Source organism: Chenopodium album, chromosome 6 (assembly GCF_948465745.1).
Source record: "Chenopodium album chromosome 6, dcCheAlbu1.1, whole genome shotgun sequence".
Classification (NCBI taxonomy): Eukaryota; Viridiplantae; Streptophyta; class Magnoliopsida; order Caryophyllales; family Amaranthaceae; genus Chenopodium; species Chenopodium album.
In genome coordinates this window covers 73,735,312-73,759,362 of record NC_137839.1, presented here as the reverse complement: position 1 = coordinate 73,759,362, position 24,051 = coordinate 73,735,312, and the positions used below count along the sequence as shown (strand labels likewise).

Sequence of the window (24,051 nt, the reverse complement as noted above, 5' to 3'; positions counted from 1 at the left end):
TAATTTGACCACTTTATCTAAACGGATTGTGTTCGGGTTGATTTCGTGTCGTATCGACTTCGTGTTTTTTATCAGTAACTTCGTGTTCGTGTCATGCCAATCGTGTTGTTGTGTCGTGTTGTGTCAGAGATTGCCAGCTCTACCCAAAACCGTTATTTCAATTAGCGGTTTAAGGGTAAAATCGCTGTAATATTACAATTTTAACACTTTGATCAATAAACTTTGTTTCACAATAACAAAAATTGAGACAACCTAAAAAACGCTTACCTTAATGTGAGAGTAATATTAAAAAATGTGCTCTCATAGTGAGTGTGCCAAAATCAATTTTTGCTATGCCAGAATCATTTCCCGAAAACTATTACTCTTGTAGTCCATACTCCATACGACCACAAGTCCATAGTGCCTTTGCCTTTGCATTTGCATTTGCATTTGCATTTTGCAATTAGCATAACCTTCCCTCTCCTCTTCTTCAAACTAAACTGATCACATCTCACCTCACTTCTTCTATCCTCTCTGCAAAAAGTCAAGCTACCGGCAAACCACCAAAATGAGCGGAGCAAGCGGCGGAGCTCAGGCGAACCACTCCCTCGCCTTCCGAGTAATGCGACTTTGCCGCCCATCTCTTCACGTCGAAACGCCTCTTCTCTTCGACCCCGCCGATCTCCTCGTCGGCGAAGACGATTCCTCCTCTCTTCTCCCTCATTCTCTCTCCTCCGAAAACAGCAACAATGGCAGCGACAACGATCTCTCCTTTCGCTCTCGATTCCTCCTCTCTGATCCATCCACTGCTTCCGGCCTCTCCGGCCTCCTCGTTCTTCCGCAATCCTTCGGGTTTGGATTTTCTCGAGTGAATTTGTTGTTGTTTTTTACTTTGATTGGTTGAATTTTGTTGATTAATGTGTTTTTTTTTTTTTTTTTTTTTTTTTTTTTTGTGTGATTTTTAGGGCGATTTATTTGGGAGAGACGTTTTGTAGCTACATTAGTATCAATAATAGTTCCAATTTTGAGGTTCGAGAGATTGTTATTAAGGTCAGTTGATGCTTAATGTTTCTTGTTTTAATTTCGTGTTTTTGAGTATATTTTTCGGGAATTTGATTTTAATGTTGTTTGCTGAAATGCCATTATGTATGTGATGTGGAACTTATAAATGAAATGGAATGATTTTGTTTAGTTGATAAGAATTTGGAATGTTGGCCTTTAGGATAGATGATTCGATTGTTGATTGAATAATGTAATTTGTCACAATTTGGTGGTTTTTGCCGAGTACAAATTTGTGTTGTATTAATTGGTGGAGATATTGTTGGTGGTTGTTCGTTCGTGGAGTATAATATTTGAAACTCGGTCGTTGTTAGCTAGCTAAACAATATTTGCTTTGGCTTCAGATTTTTGTAATTTGGTAAACTATAAGTTATGAAATTGTCTACAGAATCATTGCAACTTATGACTTTTTAGGAAAAGATATTGAAATACTACGTATTAGATTTGGTTGATCAGCTCTTGTAACTCGTAAGGGCTGTTTCAGCTTGGTGGATCTGTACGACAAACCACTATCACTTAGCATGAATGAACCACATTACTCCTTATAATCCAAATGTTGGATTTATGACATAGGTTTTTCTAGTCAAGGTATTGTGTAACTTTTGAAGTTGGACTATATGTTTGGAAATTTGATCCTATTTTTTTCGGTTTGTAGGAACTGATCTGTTTCTGATGACAATGGGCTTTTAGTCGCGGAATATTTTTAATATTTCTGTTATGATATGTTTGGTAGATATTAATGTGCAAGCTATGTTACCCGGACTCTTCATTTCACCTCACGTACCCGTGTCAAAACCTCGACACTTGGACATGGGTATGACACCCGGACACTTCACTATTAGTTCAAAATCATGGAATTTTTTCACAAAATTGCCGAGTCGGACGCTTGGACACGTACCCGTGTCGGACATGGGTAGCCGTGTCCAAGTAACATAGTGTGTAAGCGTCAGCAAACCACTTAAATATCTGAAATTTGCTGACTTTTGAAGATGCAATCTTTTTTGGGGTTTCTGGGAAACTTAAACAAATGCAATAAAGATACTAACTTGATTCACTAATCACAAAGGTTAATGAATTCAAGGGTTTCAATCTTAATCTCACACAATTTTGATAAGATTGAGAAAAATCACTAAGATTTTGAATTCTCACAAATATGCTTCAGGAGAGTGAAAAGTGCATCTATTCATAAATCATCAAAAGTTGTCCATACAATCTTTCTTTTCCCTTTATAGGGGTTGTTACTACTTATACTACTACTTATACTACTACTACTACTACTACTTCTACTCTAGGTCTCTAAAGGAACATCTACTGATGATCCTTGGATTTCAATGAAGGGCTAAGATTAAGTCATTTTAAAGCAATAAAGTAGTCTAAAAATTCCAGCTTGGGTAAGTTGCATGCTGATGCAAACTTGCACAGGCATCATTCCATTGCAGTGCTTCTCCTTAGTTTTGAACTCTCTTGCACAAACAATTACTTGCAATCAGATGCTCACATTTTTTTCTGTTGCCTCTTTTGCTCGCTCATGCAAACTTGCACACCAGTAAAGCTCCAGTGTTTCAAATGCTATCACTTGACCTTCCAAGGAATCCTCAGCTTTATCACAAGCTGTAAAAAATGATAATGATTGATCCTTAGGATGGTCAAACCCAATAGTTGACCTCCCAAGATCCCTCCATGCTCACTTGTCATGACACGTGGCACCATTAAGGTCTGCGCACCAACCAAATTCAATGCCCTGCATCAAGATGGATGCTTATGAGCTATGACCAATCTGTGTTGAGGCTCTTTAGTTAGAGAAAATTAGGGTGATTTTAACTACAAACCATACAGAAAAAACAATGAAATAGCGTATTTTGTTCTTTTCTATTAGCCCAGCTGTATAGTTTGTAGAAACATGTTGATATTTTGCTTAAATTTTCTCTGATCTGTCTCTGGTTACAGGCAGAAATTCAAACAGAAAGGCAGAGGATACTGCTATTAGATACTTCCAAATCGCCTGTTGAAACAATACGTGCTGGGGGACGTTACGATTTTATAGTCGAACACGATGTGAAAGAATTGGGGGCACACACGTAAGTTGGTTATTTCAATTGTATGTTTGTCTTTTACGATTCCTTTTACTAATTTTTTCTTATCTCTGTCATATTTAGGTTGGTATGCTCTGCTATGTACAATGACAGTGATGGTGATCGCAAATATCTGCCTCAGTTTTTCAAGTTCATAGTTGCCAATCCACTTTCAGTTAGAACAAAGGTATCATCTTGTCACCTTCATCACTTTTACAACTGATTTCTGCTCTGAAATCATGTTATCTCTTTCTTATATTTCATGTTTGTGAACTTGGATCTTATGTTCAATATTTTTTGGTGCAGGTCCGTATGGTCAAGGTAGGTAGGTCGCTCTTCCTTAGCATTATTGAAGATAGTAAGTCCATGACTACCTTTTAATGAGTGAATCTATTCTATTTGTTTCTGCTTATTGCAAATTCAAAGGTTTAGTTTGAGCTTGTAAAATCAGGCTGAGCAACTAAAAAGAATCAACAATATTTTATGAACTGTACAAGGTTTGGAAGTGGGATGGAAACTTTCATGTCTTGGTCCCCTCTTTATCTTTGAATTGTGTTTAGTTGAAAAGGTTTCAATATAAAGAACATGTAGAATTGTTGCTTTGAGTTACAAAGTTATGGGGTTGTATATTTTATGATAGCTGAGCACTAGAACGTAATGATTATTCTATCTTGTGATCCTTTTTGATGGCCAAAAGTTATTTGTGAAAACAATTATTTTGACAATGAAAGCTTAGGTCTCTGATTTTTAAATTTTTATGTGGCCTAAGCTTTAATGGAATCTTTCTCTTGCATTCACTTATTACTATCTCCCTAGACATTGTTTTGACTGAAACTATACTACTTTCATCTTTTTTGGATTTTGTGTTTGAAGTTACTTTATCATGTGAGTTGCTTTGGAAGTTTGGAATATCGTATTCTATTTAGCTTATTTTCCTTATTTTTTGGTCTCTTGGGGTTTTATCAGTTATTTGAGCTTGGAGATTCAGGGAACTGGGGGAAAGGGGTTTGAAATAGATTTTTCAGATTGAGGTACAGGTTTTTCTCTGACTCTGTACTTTCACTTTTTCTGAAAATATCTATATTCTTTCTACTGTCAAAACAGCTGACTCTATACTTACCTTTGTGAATCAAATTTTATCAAGTAGCTATATCCCTACCTTTTAAATTGTTTAAGAAAATTCTGATGTACCCCTAAAAATGTTTGTTTACTTATTTGCCCTCATTAATGTTAACTGCCTCTTTTTAACTCTTATAAGTAGTGTGCCGACATGTATACCCCCTAAAAGCTTTTGTTTACATATTTTCCCTCATTAATGTTAACTGCAAACAACTACATTTGTGGTATAAGGCCAAGCCGAAAGAGCTTGCCGGACATGGCTAGCTATGGGCTTATAGCGCCCGCGTTAGCCGCCCTAGTTGTGGTAAAAGCTATTTTTTCGTTGTATTTTTTAGTTAATCATCTTGATAAATCAACTTTTTAAGTTTATTAGTTTTTAAAATTTTGTTGCATTTTCAATCTGAAAGTTATGCAAACAATTATAGCTTAGGTTGAAAATTGATTGTTGTTCTTAGTTCTCATGGAAGCTCTAAAACATATAAATTAAGGCTGTTCTGGTTGATGACTACTCCTTATAGCAAAAAAATTCCTTATCATGTCTCAGGATCTCACCTTTTTGGAGGCTTGTATTGAAAATCACACCAAATCAAATCTTTATATGGACCAAGTTGAGTTTCAGCCAGCTCAGCATTGGGGTGCCACGGTATTAACAGCTGATACGAATCTTGCTGAAAAGGATTCTACTAGGTTGGTTAGAAAGATCTTGATATGATTCTTGATTAGTATCCCTTGCAATTATCTTTCAGAGCTTAACTTGGAACTATTTACAGTGACAAAGAAATTTTTAAGCCACCGGTTCTGATAAAATCTGGAGGTGGAATCCACAACTTCCTATATCAGTTGAAGTTGTCTGCTCAAGAATCTACTCAAACGAGAATTGAGGGAAGCAATATTCTTGGTAAACTTCAAATAACGTGGCGTACAAACTTGGGGGAGCCAGGCCGCTTGCAGACACAGCACATACTTGGCAGTGTAAGTGCTTTATTATATTTATTTCCAAAAAAAAAAAAAAAAAAAAAAAGGTGCTTTATTATATTTTACTTATGCTACTCTGGTAACTGTTTGTATATGCTCCTTAGCTTTGTAACGGGTTATAGAACGGCCGTTGTATACCCTTTTTACTTTGTGGAGTGGACTCCACATGGAACTTCCATATACCTCTCTCTGAAACCCGTATCAAAGCGCTTGTTCTATTACTCATGACCCATACATCATTTGCTGTCAAATGACCTATATACTCGATAAAAAATGATTAGTTGCCGCCTTTTAATACTGTCTGTTGTTTAAATTTTGTAACAAGTATCAAGGACCTAGAAAGGTTGATTATCTAGAATTTTATATAAAAACTTTTCTTTAGCCTGAATTAAAGGGAGGTTTGGAGACTGTTATCTGATGTTGGTTGAACCAGGTTATTTTTGCCGTGGAACAAGCCATTTCATTTCTTCCTTTTGGCAGAAATACACTACAGTTTACAATCTACATCAGAACTAGGGTATTAACTTTTGCATGCCTTATCACCTTAGGAATATAGGAAAATTGAGCTTAGAACAATGAGCAAGAAAGAAATCCTTTGAGGTTTCCAAATTTATGAATGAGTGTGTTTCTTGTACTCTTTTTAAAAAAAGATAAAATAAAACTGGTAAGAAATACCTAGCCATCTGTTGAAAGTGAATTAGCATTTTATTCAGGGGAAGACAATCCTTCCAGAGGTGGGGGTGTTCATAGACAGAAGGAATTGCATTTGTGCTGCTCTTCTACAAAGTCTTCGAAAATAGTTATGCAAATGCCAGAAAACAAAAGACATTGTTGTGCTTCTGTTCTCTGAAGCTGTAAATGTTGACTAAAATAGAAAACTAGATTATAACAGCTTCAGCTTCATAATTATCGCTCAAGTCCCTAATATGTATGTGCATCTGCGATATCATAAACATTTCTTTAGTAATACTATATGATTCTGTATTGGGTTTCCCGTAATAAATGACAGCACTCTTTTATTCAATTCTCTAGGCTTGTTGTCAATTTGTTTTCTTGTTCTCTTTCCCATGATTGGCTACTAATTCAACTTGTGTACTGCAGCCTGTTCCTCGCAAAGAAATCGACTTGCAGGTGGTGAAGATTCCACCAGCCATTATCTTGCACAAACCCTTTGAGGTGACTGTTCTTTTTGCTGCTGTGTTGCGTGTGAGTGGGAGGTCATGTAAATTTTGGTCTTTTGGACTTACCGTAGGTTTAACCGAACTTTAGAAACCAGCAGTCCACATCCTTTATAGGTCAGCTACCCCTCCCCCTCCCTCCGAAGGAACCTTCATATAGTTAGGAGAGTATTCAAGATTACTATTCGTAAATAATCTTTCCATAAACTTAATGTTTGATCAATTATTTATTTATTTACTAAATTTTTTACACATGCTATTTTAAACTCCAAACCTTTTTTTTTTTTTCAACAAGTATATTATCCTTATAAATTATAACATTAATTTTAATCTTGTGCATGGCATGGGCCACCTGTCTAGCCCTTATGGTAAAGGGACAAGTATAGGTGTTTGGTTATTTATTGTCTGCACATGTATTTAGACTAACCCTGACCATGCCCATAGTAGGATCTCTAGGATCCAGGAATATAATGCTCAATCTTTTTCTCTATTGCTTGTGGTTTATAATTTGGCCCATTTATATAAAATGCACATCTCATCTGTGCAAAGCATATTAGGTGGTAGGTGGTTGTTGATCTATATTGGACTTAGGAGTCGAAAATATTATTTGGAAATCAGAGAAGTGAAGAACAAAAAGAGAGGAAAGCTTGTTTTGGGGGTGGTGGTGTTGTGGGGCAAGATGTGAAGATCTATGTTTATTGATCTAGATTCTCTTTCAGGTGCAACTAAGTCTCACAAACCAAACTGAGAGGGCCCTGGGGCCATTTGAGATCTGGTTTTCAGGTGATGCTAATGGGGAGAGGGCGTTCATGGTTAATGGCCTCCAAACTCTGGTAAGTTCTGCTTGGAACAAAAAGTAAATCTTGCTTCAAAGTTCATGCTATCTATTATCTTTTGTTTAGGGAATTTCACATGATACTTAGGTTGTAAATAGCATTTCCATTGATTCAAAAGGTGGCCAAACAGAGTAGCAACATCCTGCCTTTGGCCACACGGATTACCAATTTGGTATATTAAAGCTGCGGGTCTTGCTAAATTGGGATAAAGAAATCTCCAACGACATTCTGGTATTAAAAAGAAAAAAAATGGAAATCAAACAATGACTAATACCCCTGGATTTCACCAAAAGATCCAAACTAACCGCATGTGCCATAATTTATTCTTTTTCCAACCATATTTCTAATATTATATTGTTATATAAATTCTTAAATATTACAAATAATTATAACACTGTTATAAGTAAGGTTTTAATAAAACTCTGTAAAAATAATTTACATTAAGTGAGTATAAATTAAGTTGAGCAAATATAACTTAAGTTGTAACTTAGAACAAATAGAGAATCTCAAGGAAAAAAAAAAAAAAAGAAGAAGATTTTTATATAATTTAATTTAAATTTAGCAAGAATAATTTAATTTCTATAAGGATAATTTCAAATCAGCAAAAATAATTAAAGTTTGATATATATTAGGCAATTGTGAAGTATTGTACTTGCACTAGCTCTGATTTTTTGCCGTCTCTCTTTTTGTATGCCAAAATGATTCTTGGTTTTTTCTGTAAACCAATGTGGCCACCCCCCCCCCCCCCCCCCCCCCCACACACACACACACACACATAAGTATACCAACCTGGTTAATTGGCAAATTATTGGTTATAGGTATTGTCTTCGTAGTAAAATTAACTTCTTTCTTGGCATTTTGTTTTCAGGATTTTACTTTGACTGTTTTTTCTCTAACGAGTCTATTCATATGTTATCAAATAACATAAGGGTTAAGGAAATACTAAAATGAAAGTACTTTTGAAGTTATTTTTTACTATGTACACTGTACTTTGGTAATCTAATTCATTATGACTATTAACCTATTAAACTAAAATTTCATCGAAATAAATATAACTTCAAATTTTTTTTCTGAAGCTTTATTTGTATAAGCTCTTTATTAACTTGTACATTTGGATATGTTTCTGAAGCTTTATTCATATAATCTAATTCATTTCTGAAGTTCTTATTTTTCCCTCACATTTTATACTTACTCCTTATGGAGCCTAAAAGCACTTTATTAACTTGTACATTTGGATACATTTGCACAGACTTTGACAGAGATTCGGGCTCTTAGTTCCACTGATTTGAAAATGGTAAACAGCTTCCCTGTGTTATTTCCATTTTTCTGATTTTACTAGGACATTGAATTGCTTAAATTCCTCTTCCTTTTTTATTTGCCTTATTTGCTTTGTTGTGCTTGAATTTTGTAGTCCCCTGACCCTAACAGGATGTACAGTGTTGGCTTTAGTGAGATTAAACAGTTTCTTTACACTGGCTAAAGTAGTGTCTTCTTGTTAACATACAACTATTGAAATTTTATGTATTTGAGTATTTCATATGCCTACAATTTCTGTCTTAAAAGGCAGAGGGCCCAACTGTTTTGGATAGTACTTTCTGTTTTCTGCAGACATGGGGCAATTTATATGGTATCAAGAGTAAGAAAGATTTGAACCATGCACTACGATAGTCTAATGTTGTTTGACGTGTCTTCCCATGAAGAGCACACTGAGATTGAAATTGTGGGTGCTTCACTGATTCCACCTGTAAATCGATTTCCTGTAGTGGGTTTCTCTTTAAACCTGATTCCAATTTGTGCATTTAAACTATAGTATTATGTACTCAATTGTCTGAATGTCTGGTAATTAGAGCAACTTATATTACAGAGTGATCCAAAGCAGACAACTCAATAAATTTTCTAATTGTTGTGGTTTCTGTTGCAGAACCTGATTGCAACTAAACTCGGAGTCCAAAAAATCACAGGGATAACTGTTTTTGACTCGATTGAGAAGAAGACCTATGAGCCCCTTCCAGATCTAGAGGTATGTCATTAGAAATAGTTGTCAATTATCTTATACATACTCGTCCGTCAAAATCCTGATTAATTGTTTTGTGCACGACTAAAAATCAAATGCACATTAAGATAGGTTGAATGAGAAGTTGGTCGTGCTTGTCATTTAACTGCAATAATCATTTTATTTATGGCATTAATTTTCTGATGTTAATACTTCACGTTGAATTTTGTAACAATCCGTTAGGTTAGAAGTTTAGTTTAAGTTGCAATCAAAACCCCTTCATGATTTACTTTCAGCTGTGCTCCTACTTCAGACAGTTTAGCCTTTTGTGCCATATATCATCTCATATATATCATACTATTGAAAGTTTTGGGGGCTTTAAGAAGGTTAACACTTATTATTCATCTTGCTGTAGATTTTTGTTGATTTGGATTGAACTCTGGCACAAGTGTGATGGATGAATTGTTTAGCGTTAACAATATGGACTTATGTTTAGTGACCTTAAGACTGTACTGGCCTCTCTTGTGAAGCCAAATCCCAGGAGAATTGCATTTTGCTAAGGAGCTGTTATAGTGGAAAGATAGAAGGTTATTGTCTCTAGATTTAACCAGCATTTGGGAAGTTGTTTTTGTGATACAACTATATTGTTAGCCAGCCAATGCACCTTTAATTTCCTCGATCTGTTTCTTCACCATCATCTAATCGAATGATCGGCTAACTAGTGGGTTTGCCTCACTACAAATTAGCTATGAGGTTTTAGGCATTTTACATTGTATCTGCCAGTATTTGTACATGTATATTACAAGAAAGCTTTCTGAAAATACAGGATATTTATTTCAAAAGCTTCTATCCTGCCTTGATAAATTTAACTTCGACATCTAAGGAAACGAGCATATCAGCTTTTGTGAAAAGCTATGTACCGATCTGGTATTTGGTAATTTTGGTTGTTACGATACTCTAACCTTGTTTAGCTGGCTAAATATTTTGTGGGAAGTCAAAATTCCCATGAATTTCATTTTCAACCTCTTGTTTGATTGACACAAAAAAGTGAAAATGGGGGCAATGAATATTCATGGGGATTTTAACTTCCCACAAAACATGGGAATTCCCCTTGGTAAGTTGAAATTCCATGAGAATTTACTTCCTCCATTCTTCAAACAAATTTGTTGAATTCCCATTAATTTGATGATGAAATTTGTTTCCCACAAATTGAAATTTCATGGGAATTTGCACTTCTGTAATGAACCAAACGACCCCTAATATGAAACAACTTGGTTTTCAGTTATTAAATCAAGTGAAACCAAACGGTACTGCAGCAGATATGATTGTTGATCAATTTTACAGGGAAGTGAATACATGAACAAGATTTAATCTCTTGAAACTTAGTGAATAAATAAGGGTTGGAGAGACAAATTAGTAGATAGTATTCAGGCATAATTTGTTAAAAAAGGCACTTCCTTTGTTGCTCTTGTTCTTCCCTGTCAATGGAATCCAAGGATAAGCGTATAAATTACAGGGTATTAGAGAAATATGTACGGAGTAAGCAAATTAAACAGGCTTTTTTTTTTGACAAGATTTTTGGGTCTTAATAGTTTCGGAATGTGATGCAAATTTTTTTTTTAAAAAAAGTAAGTGTATTTCACTAGCTGACATGACTACAGTAGAGACTGCTAGAAAGGGTGTAGGAACAAAAGTTACAGGAAGCAGTGGTAAGGACACTCAGGAGTCAGGACACATAATATAGATTTGACATAACTTATACTTCTTTCTTCCCTTTATTTTTTATACGTGCAACACACCTTTTATCACGCTTTTTGAGAAGACGATTAGACTAAGTAAACGAATGAATTAAGCTATGAAATTTAAATTGTAGCATCTTATTCCTTTTTACTCAACGGTAATAGAATTTTTAAAATTAATTTATCTGTTTTACCTATCTCCCTTAAAATGCGTGCCAAAATAGTGTGTTGCAAGTAAATAAAAATGATGGAAATAACTTTTATAACTTTTACTTACGTAGTTTTAAAGTTATTGATCATTAAAATTGTGCATTGGTAATTGGTAAGACAGGTAAAATAAAAAAGAAAGGAGGAAGTAAGTCATAAGGCTACGTTTTTTTTATTTTTAGACAAACTCATAAGGTTAGCTAGAGCTCGACACATCGTTATTTTTTTCTCTTTAAAAGAAAAAAAAAAGGGCGTATTCACATAGGGTGTCAATTGCTTATTGTCTTATTGACAATATCTTCCCAACAACAATATAGGTCAAATCATAATCAAGTTGGATTCTGATTCAGATAATCTAAATCATAAATCAAGTTGGATCCTGATTTAGATAATCTTGCTGCTCATCTTATACAGTTCATACATGTGATTATCACTTTGATTCAACTAAGATATTTTTCTCAAAAAAAAAAAAAAAAAAAAAGAAAGAAGATATTTACCAATTTGCCACGACCATTGAACACGTTTATAAGTAGTGCCAAATAGATTGTTGTCTTAATGAGTATAATCATCGTACAACGTAATTGCTCTTGTGGCCACCAATAATGCAATGTTTTGATCATTATTTCTACTTGTGAAAAAGAAAAGAAAAAAAAAAAAAAAAAAAAAAAACTATTCTACTAACTACTTCACTAGTATTAAGAGCATAAAATCAAAATTGGTGTTATAGAGCAAGAAAAATGGATCAAATATGGCTCTTTGCCTTGATATTCTCTACCATATTTCCATTTTTCATATTCTTCTTCCTTCAAAAATACAACAAACTAATAAACACAAAAAACAGCCACAAAATTCTACCACCAAGTCCCCCTTCTTTACCCATAATAGGTCACCTTCATCTCCTCAAAAACCCTATCATTCATCGCACCTTACAACACCTTTCCTTGCAGTATGGTTCCATTTTCTCTCTAAATCTCGGTTCTTTTCGTGTCGTAGTAATCTCTTCACCCGATGCAATCGAAGAATGTTTCACGAAAAACGACATTGTTTTAGCTAATAGGCCTCAAGTTCTTGCAGGGAAGCACATCCACTATGAGTGGACTACCCTTGGATCAGCCTCATATGGTCCATTATGGCTGAACCTACGTAGGCTAACCACCCTCGAGCTGCTCTCGAGGAGCCGGGTAAGCTCCTTTGAGGGTATAAGAGTAGAAGAAGTTCGATCTTTGGTTAAAGGCTTGTATTCAACTAGTAAAGAAAACTTTGTTAGAGTTGAAATAGGCTCAAAGTTATCAGGGTTGTCCTTAAACATTTTGACTAGGATATTAACAGGGAAAAAGTACTTGTTTTTTGGTGATGATGAAAATGATGTTGGCTCAAGTAATGAAGCTGAGAATTTTCTTGGGGTAATGAGGGAGGTTTTTGAGCTTAGTGGACTGTCGAATGTGGCTGATAATTTGTCATTTTTGAGGTTTTTCGGTTTTCGAAACGTCGAGGGAAGGATGGTGGCAGTAAGGAGGAAGATGGATAGTTTTCTAGATGGTCTAATTGAAGAGTGTAGGAGGACCAAAAATAATCAAGGGGAGACTAAAGCCATGATTTTTAAGTTGCTGGATTTGCAAGAGTCAGACCCTACTACTTACTCTGATCAAATTATCAAAGGGTTTATAATGGTATGTATTCCTTTATTATTGCACAAATTAAAGTTTATCTATCTTTCATTTATTCTTGACATCCTTTCCATGATTTTATTTGTTTTACAATCACAAATTTTATCTTATTTAAAAAAATAATTAATAATTACTTTTTTTTTTGAAAGAAAAAAAAAAAAAAAGTAATTATTTCATTTCTTGACTGATTTTTAAGAAATGAAATACACCAAAAATTTCATTTCTTAAAAATCAGTCAAGTTTAAGTAATTAATAATTACTTAAACTTAACTGATTTTTAAGAAATGAAATTTTTGGTGTATAGAAAGCTACAAAACATAATGATGTAGATGTAACTCGGTCCATAGGTGGTGTTGTACCCTATGTTACTTGGACCCGGGACCCATGTCTGACACAGATACGTGTCCAAGTGTCTGACCAGACTATTTTTTTTGAAAAATTTCAATGATTTTGAACTAAAATGAAGTTCCCAAGTGTCCCACCCATGTCCGAGTGTCCAGGGTCCGACACGGGTATGTGAGGTGAAATGAAGAGTTCGAGTAAACATAGGTTGTACCTGTAAGAGTTTAACCAACTAAACTAATCGGTATCTAGTTAAGAAATGAGGTTGAGGCTGCTTGCCTATAATTTACAATGAAGTTTTGTATAATTTGTATACCATAACTTTTGGATTTAAATTCCTTGTTATTCTCTTGGTATGATTGATTCATGCCTAATACAGAGTATGTACACTAGTAATTTTCTATGCAAACGAAAGCAAAGTTCTAAAAAACTCAACAAAATAATGAAGCATAACTTGAACAAAAACTAGAATTGATTTTTTTGAATTATTATAGGTAATGTTGATAGCAGGAACAGATACATCAGCTGTTACAATGGAATGGGCATTATCCTTGTTGCTTAACCACCCTAATGTACTCAAAAAGGCTAGAGAAGAAATCGAAAATTGTAAAGGTGATGGTGGATTAGTAGAGGAATTCGATATCCCTAAGCTTCCTTACATCCAATGCATCATCAACGAGACATTTCGACTCTTCCCAGCAGCCCCATTACTAGTCGGACACCTAGCATCCGAGGATTTAACCATCTCAGGGTATCACATTGACAAGGGTAAAACTATAATGATCAACGTGTGGGCGGTTCATAGGGATCCAAATTTATGGAAGGACCCTTTGGAGTTTAGGCCTGAGAGGTTTGAAGGATTAAAGAGTGAAGACTATAGATACACTTGGGTCCCTTTTGGACTTGGGAGGAGATCTTGCCCGGGTGCTTATCTTGCTAATCAAGTGATAGGGTTAACTTTGGCAACCTTAGTTCAATGCTTTGATTGGGACAGGGTTGATGAGGACAAAGTGGACTTAACTGAAGGTGTTGGACTTACAATGCCTAAGGCTAAACCACTCGAAGCTATGTGTAGAGCTCGCACGAACATGATCGATTTACTGTCCAACATGTAACATTATATTGCTCATAAGTCGGGATTGAGGCTTAAATATATTATTCATAAATTCTTCAATCCGAATTTTGAGCATGAGATCTGGCATGACCTAAGACCATCTTTATCAATGTCTAAGAAGAGTTTTTTTTATCAATGTAAATGTAACTTCTTTAGGTTTATGTTTAGAGAGGCACATTCTATCCCATTGAGAAAAATAATTGAAGCACTATGTAGTCCAAGAGTAGAGCCTCTCAAACCAAGATAGTTGATATTCCGTACATTGTATAATTGTATGGTAGTAATTGAATGCCAAACAAACAAAGCAATGAAGCAATAGTGAAACTTATACTTTAAATTAAAAATATATGTAAAAAAAATACAAATGGAAAAGGACGCTTCACATTTCCACAAGTCACTCTCTTCCCCACCTCTCACTCTTTGTCTTCTTATCCTATATTCCATCCATCGATTCTTAAATTGCTGGGAATAATCCAAATATTGCTCTATCCTTTCAAAATAATCTCAATTTTCATTACCTTTTGTCCTTTTAATATCTATCTATCTATACTAATATATTAAAAGGCGTTTATAAAAACGTCCATGCGCCACGTATACTCTTCCAAATTACGCCACGTCACTTCACTAACAATTCATGACGTCACGTCAGTTCACAAACACTTGATGACGCTACGCCACCTACCCAACATCGATCACAACATGCCACTTATTAAAAATATAAAGATAAGAGGATTCGAACCCCAAACCACTTATAGCAAAATTGACTATTTAGCCATCTTAGCTAATTATCAAACATGTTATAAATATGAAAATTGTATATATAAACCACATGGTTTAATTATTCATTCAAAGAAAATTAAATCATAAATTACAATGTATATTAATGATTAATTAGTTAGTTTCATGTAATAATCCGGGACATCGTCCGAACCCAAAAACTAGTTCAAATATTATGCCCCATTAATTTTAAACGGTCCCAAATGATTTTTTAAAATTAGTGTTAATAAAATTATTTTTATTCAATAAAACTAATTCAATTCAATAAAATAATTTCAGATCAGTAAAAAACAGTAATTGTAAAGAAGAAATATAACTAAGAATTAGTAAAAAATAATTCAATTTAGCAAAAATAATTTCAATTTAATAAAAGTAATTTTTGTTCAGTAAAAATAAGTTGAAGTGAATGGGGCGTTATAAAATTTGGCCCATACTAATATAAGTTGTTGGAGCCACGAATTTACTCTTAAATCCTTCTAACTTCTATTATTTTAAATATTATCCTACTTCAAATATATTGCTAATGTTCTATGGTTGTCTAATAAATGTTGTTTTTGCATCAGTAGTTCTATCCTTAGTATCTTCTTCAATATACTTTTATGCTTGTAAAAAAATAAAAATAAAATAAAAAGCATTTTTTCAAACTTTTATGTATATTTCCTTCAGAAAAAATTTCCTGATTTATTTTCATTACTACTCCCTCCATCGTTTTATTAAGAACTTGTATTCTTATTTTGGGAACCCAAAATTACGAATCTATTTCTATTTTAAGGTTGTACTATATGAGAATATTTTCCACTTTTTATGAGTTGTCGTCTCTCTCTCTCTCTCTCTCTCTCTCTCTTACCTCAATTCCAAGCACTTTCTCTCTCCCTTTCTTTAATTATTCCCAACAATTTTTTTCCCTCTATCTCTCTATAACCCCACATGCACTTATGTACGTTTTTCAACTTTCATTATTCCTGTAAAAAAAAAAAAAAAAAAAAACTCAAATAGGTTCTTAGGTTCTTAATAAAGGGACAAAGAGAGTATAGATTAATAAGTATGCAATGTCTCAACTTGTGTACTCGTATGTATATTAGATTGTAACAAGGTATTAAAGTAATAGTGTAATTAGCTGTACTTTAAATTATTACAAATATTTTTTAATGTATACATTTATACAATTATTGATTTGAATTTAAAATTTGTCCAAGAGTTTTATGAAAGCTAAGGTCATGTTCACTTTAATTTCAGTTCAGTAAAAAATAATTTCAGTTTAGCAAAAATAATTTCCGTTCAGTAAAAATAATTTCAGTTCTATAAAAATCAGTATTCTTAAAGAAGAAATATAACTAAAAATGAGTAAAAAAAAAATTCAGTTCAGCAAAATTTAAGTTCAGTAAAAATAATTCTAGGCCTGTAAAATTAATTTAAGTTCAGGAAAAATAAGGTGTCACTTCAGCTTAATTTCAGTTCAGTTCATTTAGCTCTAATCAGTTCAGTTCATTTAAGCTCTAATCAGTTCAACTCCAATCAGTTTAGTTCAGTAAATATGGACAGACCCTAATTGTATAACCTTCGATTATATTAAATTGTATTTTTTTTTTTTTCTGGAGAAATTATTTGAATTTGTTTTAGTTTTAATTTTAGTTTTATATGTTTGGTTGAACATCTAAGGAGTAAGGGATACGTCTCAATCTCTCTAAGATTGCACGATTGTAACTAGTAAAGCAAAGTCCAGCAATATTTAAGCTGAAAAGGATGGTTGATGAGTTATTCTGGCTCATAATTTCCAACTCTGAAACAATAAAATCACCATCGCTCGTTTTAATACTGTTTATATTTTAAACGGAACTCCTTTGTCCTTTCTGCTGATTGGCACTTATATGACACAATTTGAATTCTTCTACAAATACAAAATCAGGCTTATAGTGACTAGAGCTGTCAATTCGGGTAAATGGGTTGGGTTTGAGTCGGGTTAGTGTGGGTCGGGTCATCTCGGGTCGGGTCAGTACGGGTTAATGTCGGGACCTATGCAGGTCGGGTTCGGGTTGGGTCATGCTTGAGTCGGGTCACGTCGGGTCATACATCTTATCGGGTTTGGGTCGGGTTTAGGTCGGATCAATAAAAGGTCGGGTTACATTCGGGTCGGGTGAAAAACAGGTCGGGTTACATTCGGGTTTTTACGGGTTTAAACAAGTTAGGGTCCTGTTCGGGTTCGAGTCGGGTTTGATTCAAGTCAATTATTTGCAGGTTATAATCAGGTCGTCGGGTCATTATCGGGTTCGAGTCGGGTTTGGTTCAAGTCAATAATTTGCGGGTTATAATCACGTCGGGTCATTTCCTAGTCGGGTCATTCTCGGGTTCGAGTCGGGTTCGGTTCAAGTCAATAAATTTTTTTTTAATTTTTTTTTTAAAGCTCCAAATCAAATTGCATAATTTAAAACATTTAAAAAAATATTAAAATAAACAAGTGAATACTAAAATTTGAAAAAAAGGATCAATAAAAGGATTATAAGTAGTTATATGGAAGTTTATTTTTGAAGATAAATTTAGAAAAAAAAAAAAAACATTTGGCTGATTTAATTAGACAAAATCATTATCATTGATTCACCTCACTCACCTCATATAGCCTCAAATACGTTTAAATTCGGGTTAGTAATAGGTCGAGTTTGAATTCGGGTTAGTAATAGGTCGATTTTAAATTCGGGTCGGGGCAATAACAAGTCGGGTTGAATTTGGGTCGGATCAATAACAAGTCGGGTTGATTTCGGGTCGGGTTTGTAACAGGTCGGGTTTAAATTCGAGTCGGGTTAGGAATGGGCCGGGTTGACCTCGGGTCGGGTGAGTAACAGGTCGGGTTGAATTCGGGTTTTGACGGGTTAAATCGGGTTTGGGTCATTCTCGGGTTCGAGTCGGGTTCGGTTCAGGTCAATAATTTACGGGTCACATTCGGGTCGGGTCCTCTCTAGGTCGGGTTATGGTCGGGTTCGGGTCTCAAATACTCGGGTCAACTCGGGTCCAGGGTTGGTTTCAGGTCGGGTTAGGTCGGGTTCGGGTCACCATTTTTTTTGGGTGCAGACGAGTTAGGGTTAGGGTCGGGTTAGGGTCGATATTTCGGGTCGGGTCCGCTTTTGACAGCTCTAATAGTGACCCCTAATTTCCCTCTTAAACTTCAATACTTTAACTGATTTCTTTAAAATGCAACACTCTTCATTACACGCTTGTTAGTGAGTTATATTTATAAAGATTATTTTTTATTAGTAACGAGGTTAGGTCCAGTGTCATGCGCAGTAAGACTTGGCAATTCTGACCAGACCTGATTGACCCGACCCGAATGACCCGACCCGTAACCCGAAGTTGACCTGAACCCGAACTAACTTGACCCGACCCAACCCGACCCGAAATAGAGTTGACCCGAACATGACTCGATGACCCGAAGTGACCCGACTTGAATGACCTGCCCCGAAATTGACCCGAAACTCGAACTTGACCCGACCCAAAATGACCCGAAACCCAAAGTGATCTGACCCGATTTTAACCTAAATTGACTGACCTGACCCGTAGTGACCAGACCCGAATTGGACCCGAATCCTAAGTGAATAGGGTGAAATAGTGAATTACTTAGTTTAGGGCTTATTTATTTCCTACATAATGTGTACTTATGATTTTTTTTTTAACGATTTTACTTTATTTTTTCAACTATTTTTTTTAAAAGTGAATTTATTTTGGTGACCCGACACAAACTTGACCCGTATAGACCCGACCCAAATTGACCTGACCCAAAATTGACCCGAAAATTGATCTTAAACATTGACCCGACCCGAACAAACCCGACCTGAATTGACCTGACCCGAACTTGACCCGACCTGAACTTGATCCGATTTTGACCCGAAATCCGAATCAACCCGACTCGACCCGAACCAGACCCGAACATTTGCTGACCCGAACTTGACCCGAAGTGTTGACCTGATTTTGACCCGAAACCCGGATCAACCCGACTCGACCCAAACCAGACCCGAACATTTACTGACCCGAACTTGACCCGACCTGAATTGACCCGACCCGAACCCGGCCTGAATGACTCGTTTGGCAGGTCTATGCACAGTTATTTTAATTACCCTATATTTTTTTTTGATAAATTAATTTATTATAGCATAAAATATAAAAAATTGTTAATTATCGAACAAAATTGAAGTAACATGGAATATTTGATCAAGCATATTCTTAAAATATATTCCACTAAAATTACTCTTCTTGAAAAAGATTATATATTTCCTAATTATTCTGTAATAAATTGTGTATCAACATAAAAATGGTAAATATTATTACTCGTTTATATAGTTTGACAAAAAAAAAACTTTTTGTAAAATAACTTACTTAAATAAAATTTAGTAATTAATTATTAAAAAATATACTAAGGACACACCAGAAATTGACACGTGTCATTGCAGCTGGTGTGTCTTTTAATTTACTTTGCCCTTTCCTTTAACTATTGACAGTTTCATCCTCTGACATGGAATTACCCAAAACAGCAAGAACATGAAGAGGAAAGAGAAAACAACAAAGTAAAGGTTTATAGGCCCTTTTGATTTCCAAAAGGGGAATGAATTTGGAGATTTACTTAGGTTAGTTTGAGATGGTGAATGGTGGAAGGTAAAAGAAGAGGAGTGTGTTGTTTTAAAGAATACTACAAGAAGGGGGGGGGGGGGGGAGAGGGTTGAATTGTAGTATGAGAGATTTGCCTAACTTTTTGCGAAATTAAAATTAAGTTAGCTAAAGGAACTGAAAGATTAACTAAAGGAACTAAAGAATGCAAGAGAGATTTTACGTGGAAAACTCCTTGGCCCCAACAAGGAGAAAAACCACGACCACTTGGGATTTTGGGAAAAGAATCTTCACTATAATAGGGCAAATGATCCTATTACAAGCTAACGACTCAAACTCAAGTTCCTCTACGAACTTGAGACCCTGAGGAACAAGTCACCCAACTTGTTACTCTTCTCTTCTCTTTCTCTCTTCTCACTTCTCTGTTCTCTCTTCTCTTTCTCTTCTCTTTCTCACTTCTCTTTCTCATACACAAACGTTCACTCGAACTTCCCCATTCCCCAAATTACAACTCGAAAAGTAAGCAAACTCTAGTATAAGAACATTAAGAGCACTCTAATGAACTTGTGTGGAATTGACACTTGACTCGATTTGAAGCTTGAAAACTTATGTGAGCAAGGGTGAGTTTTTCCACCAGATTTCAAAGACTATTTATAGAGCAATAAGCATATTGGAAAAACCTCTTTGTGCAGCAAATCCATCACGCCACTACTCATACCCACTAAGAAGATCATGTCCCTTGAATTAAGGAACCATGAACTCCTCAATGTGCAAAACCATGACTGAAGAAGAACATGGGAGAGTAGGCCGCAAGTTTTGGAAAACATGGGAGATTTTATTTTGTTAAAGATATTTTCCGAAAATTAGAAAAAGAAATAAAATAAAATCTTTTTAATTTGAGAAAAAGATAAACGTTTAAATGATAACAGTTTTCCTAAAAACTAGCATGCACATAATTTATCTTTTAGACCAATTCCACACAGATTTTTCGAGTGCCAATTAATCTCTTATACTTACATAAATCCTAGAATATAAAATATATTTTAGTCTTCATGTTCTCTGATGAAGCTTCTACTCCGAGGCTTCTGTTCCTTGGGAGGAACTTCTCTTCTATGATGAGGCTTCTTCTCTGAAGCTTCTGTTCCCTGATGGAACCTTCTCTTCTCTAGTCTTTATTTCTGAAGCACCAGTTCCTGTGAGGGAACTCTTCCATATGGATAGCTCTGCTTCTGGCCTTCTTGTTCCTCATGGTATTTTACAAGACACTTCATTCTCCTAGTCTTTGTAACGGAGTGCACACTTAAGCAATCAAGCACTTATTAGTTTGTAAGTAAGTGAGGTTGTGTCATCATCAAAATCATTAAGTCCAACAATATTCCCCCTTTTTGATGATGACAAACAAACCAAACTTACTTACAAGGAAACAGAGATAATCCATTTTATTCCTAAAGAAAAGAAAATGCAAAAACAAAATATAATGTAGAATGTAAACTAAGTTAAGGAAATAAAGACAATGCATAAATAAATAACTTAAGGAAAAACTGAAAGACTTGAAAAAACTTGTATATACATTATACCTGCTTTTAGAGATTAGGCAGCTTGTGAAGATTTCGAACAGAGACCATAGAATGATTAAGTTTCCTTGATAGTTTACATCCTTTCCCCCCTTTTGGCATTATCAAAAACTAACATACAAGCATATAGTATACCATAACATAACACCATATAGTGGTTAGTGTTAAGACAAGAAGCATGCATAGAGAGAAAACATTCACAAAGCATATAGGCAAAAGAAACATAGATTATAATCATCCAAAACCGATTTGAAACATTGGCCAAATGTACCAAATTTGCAAGTTTACCAAAAGAAATTTAAAAGTGCCCAAAATATTACAGACCAAATTAAAATTTTTTCCCAAAAGCAGATAAAATATAATTTTCATCAACATAAAGAGGCTGCAAGGAAAGACAGGTTAAGATGCAATGCTCTGGTCATCATCAACAGCAAGATCCTCCAGCTTCTTGTTGATTTGAGACACTATGTCCTTCACAATGGACTGTCTCCCTTGTTCAGTGCTTGAGACCAGCTTCTTGACATCAGTGCTCAGAATGAGCATGCTCTTCTTCAGTTCTTCCATGTTCTGCTTTGAATCCTCTTGTTCCTTCAGCACCTTTAGGAGCATATCCTTCATCTCCTTGACATCCTCGCTGGGAACCTTTGGTGGGGAACTGAAAGTTGCAAAACCTGTTCCTGCAGATGCATGCTTGCCCGAAATAGGAGAGCTTGTGACTTTCTGCAATTCCTCTTGCACCCCAGTCATATCAATGCAAATGGGTGCAGAGGGCTCCTTTTTCTTCATCAGCCTCAAGCTGTTCCTTTTCTTCCTTCCCCCTGTCTCAGTCACTTCCTCAACCACCTTTTCCTCTTCCTCCTCCTGAATGTCCTGCACCACTCCCTATATGATCCCAGTAGCTCTCTCTTCTTCCCCCTCAGCTGTGGCACCTACTTCCTTTGGCCTTTTGTCCTTTTCCTCCAGCACAACCTCAAAACATCCATCTACAACCTTCATCTTATGGTTTTCAAGGAAAATGGGCTGCATGTACTCGGTATTTTTGAGGGGCAGGGGTTCTTTATCAACAAAGGAAATGCCAAAGCTTTCAAAGACATAGGTGAGAAGGTTACCATATCCCACCTTCCATCCTTTTGGAACACAGTGGGAAAGATGTTGGATCATGATGGAGGGAAAGTTAATTTGGATCTTTTTGGCTAGGCAGTAGATGAGAACAGAGTCAAGCTTGTTGGCACTGTCTCTCTTTTGGGTGTGAGGGATAATATCATTGAAAACAAACTTCAGCAGGATTTTTTCAAGAGGGGTTAGGTCATTGTGATTTATGTAGGTTTCCTCCGGGTCTCCACCTAAAAACTCTACTATCTCATCAATATTTGCATCAGGAAGAGGGTTCCTTATCACATTACTTTTAAAATACAAGTCATATCCAGTATTAGGAACATCAAACAACTCAGCCAAGTACATCGCATCAAACTCAATTTCTTTTTCATACACACAACAACGAATAATGCCTTTAGAGTATTTGAAACTTTTGCAAAAATCCCTCATAGCATTAACATACATACTCCGATTAAAGCATTCACTCAACAAATTCACCCAATTTTGAGCCTCAATTAAATCAAGCAGTTCATACAACTTAACAGACTTACACCAAGGAAGATTAATAGCCAAACCTGTCACAAAGTGATCACTGATCTTCTCTTGCCTTTTCATGGCTGCTGTCTTGTCCCGGTAATTAACCCCTAGTTCCGGAGCGCTTTCTTCTTCTTCTTGCATGTCATCGGACTTCCTTTTTCGTGAAGACTGGGATTCGGCCGGTAGTTGAATCCACTTTTGGAGGCTCTTGGTCTTCAATGGGATTAATTTCCGGTGGGATTTCCATGGTAATGTCTGGAATAGGGTTTGTGTTTAGGTCGGCTTCAATTTGGGTTTTTGGAGAGGTAGACGTTGGAGAGTAATTTTGATCGGAGTGATGAGAGAGAAGGTAATTTTTGTGTGGTGTAAATTTTGGTGAGTCTGACATCTTTTATGGTGGAGGTAAATTGGTGAAGTGAGGTGTCGTTTGGGAGGTGAAGTGAATGTAGTTGATTTGACACTCTTATTTATTGCTTAGGGAAACACAAACCGTGTTTTATGAGAGTATTGCACTTAGGCTACTTTTGAACAAAGGATAATGATGAATATTAGATGTATTCATCTGAATTTTGTGTTTAGATAAAAAAAATTGGAATTTTGAGAATTGGATAAACACAAAAACTTTATCTCTTGAATTTTATCAATACAGAACACTTGCAAATACAACTTGATACACGGAACAAATCAACAAGGCTCATGCAACCAATTTTGGACTTTTCATATTCTATGACTTTCAAATTTACATGCCCTTAGTAAATATTACTCCTGCTTCACAACCTGTCTTAACTATGTAATTAAACATATAACACTTGTGCACAGTATACAATAGATTAAGCATGTCAGTTTGAGCTTCATACCCGAGGGAACTTGATGCATTTTTCTCAGTATAACTTAATCATCCCAAGTTCCATTCTCATCTTCTCATGCCTTTCTCTATTCAAGGGTTTTGTTAATATATCTGCAATTTGATTGTCAGTTTGGCAGAAATCGAATTTAATCAAACCCTTTTCAACATTATCCTTAAGGAAATGATGCCTTATATGAATATGCTTAACTCTTGAATGATGGACTGGATCCTTAGATATGCAAATTGCACTAGTGTTATCACAATAGATAGTAATGCAATTAAATTTAATACCAAAGTCACGTAACTGTTGTTTAATCTAGAGGACTTGAGAGCAACAAGCAGCTGCTGCTA

General features: G+C 35.4%; 1 protein-coding gene across 3 annotated transcripts; it reads left to right on the top strand.

The window, feature by feature from the left end:
• The first annotated feature begins 409 nt into the window (after positions 1-409).
• LOC145636286 (cytochrome P450 81Q32-like) lies at positions 410-14,596 on the top strand. 3 transcript variants are annotated; one of them, XM_081687803.1, is made up of 12 exons: positions 410-831; positions 945-1,029; positions 2,986-3,116; positions 3,195-3,297; positions 3,417-3,431; positions 4,774-4,916; positions 5,000-5,201; positions 6,306-6,380; positions 7,102-7,215; positions 8,468-8,512; positions 9,140-9,238; positions 13,661-14,596. In XM_081687803.1, exons 1-12 carry the CDS (start codon positions 548-550, stop codon positions 14,279-14,281), a joined length of 1,917 nt encoding a protein of 638 aa, XP_081543929.1. In that variant the 5' UTR covers positions 410-547; the 3' UTR covers positions 14,282-14,596. The 3 variants fall into 3 exon arrangements, with proteins under 3 accessions (XP_081543929.1, XP_081543931.1, XP_081543930.1); XM_081687805.1 differs by lacking the exon at positions 13,661-14,596 and adding an exon at positions 9,627-10,057; XM_081687804.1 differs by lacking the exons at positions 410-831; positions 945-1,029; positions 2,986-3,116; ... (6 more) ...; positions 8,468-8,512; positions 9,140-9,238 and adding an exon at positions 11,619-12,827.
• The last annotated feature ends 9,455 nt before the right edge of the window (positions 14,597-24,051 follow it).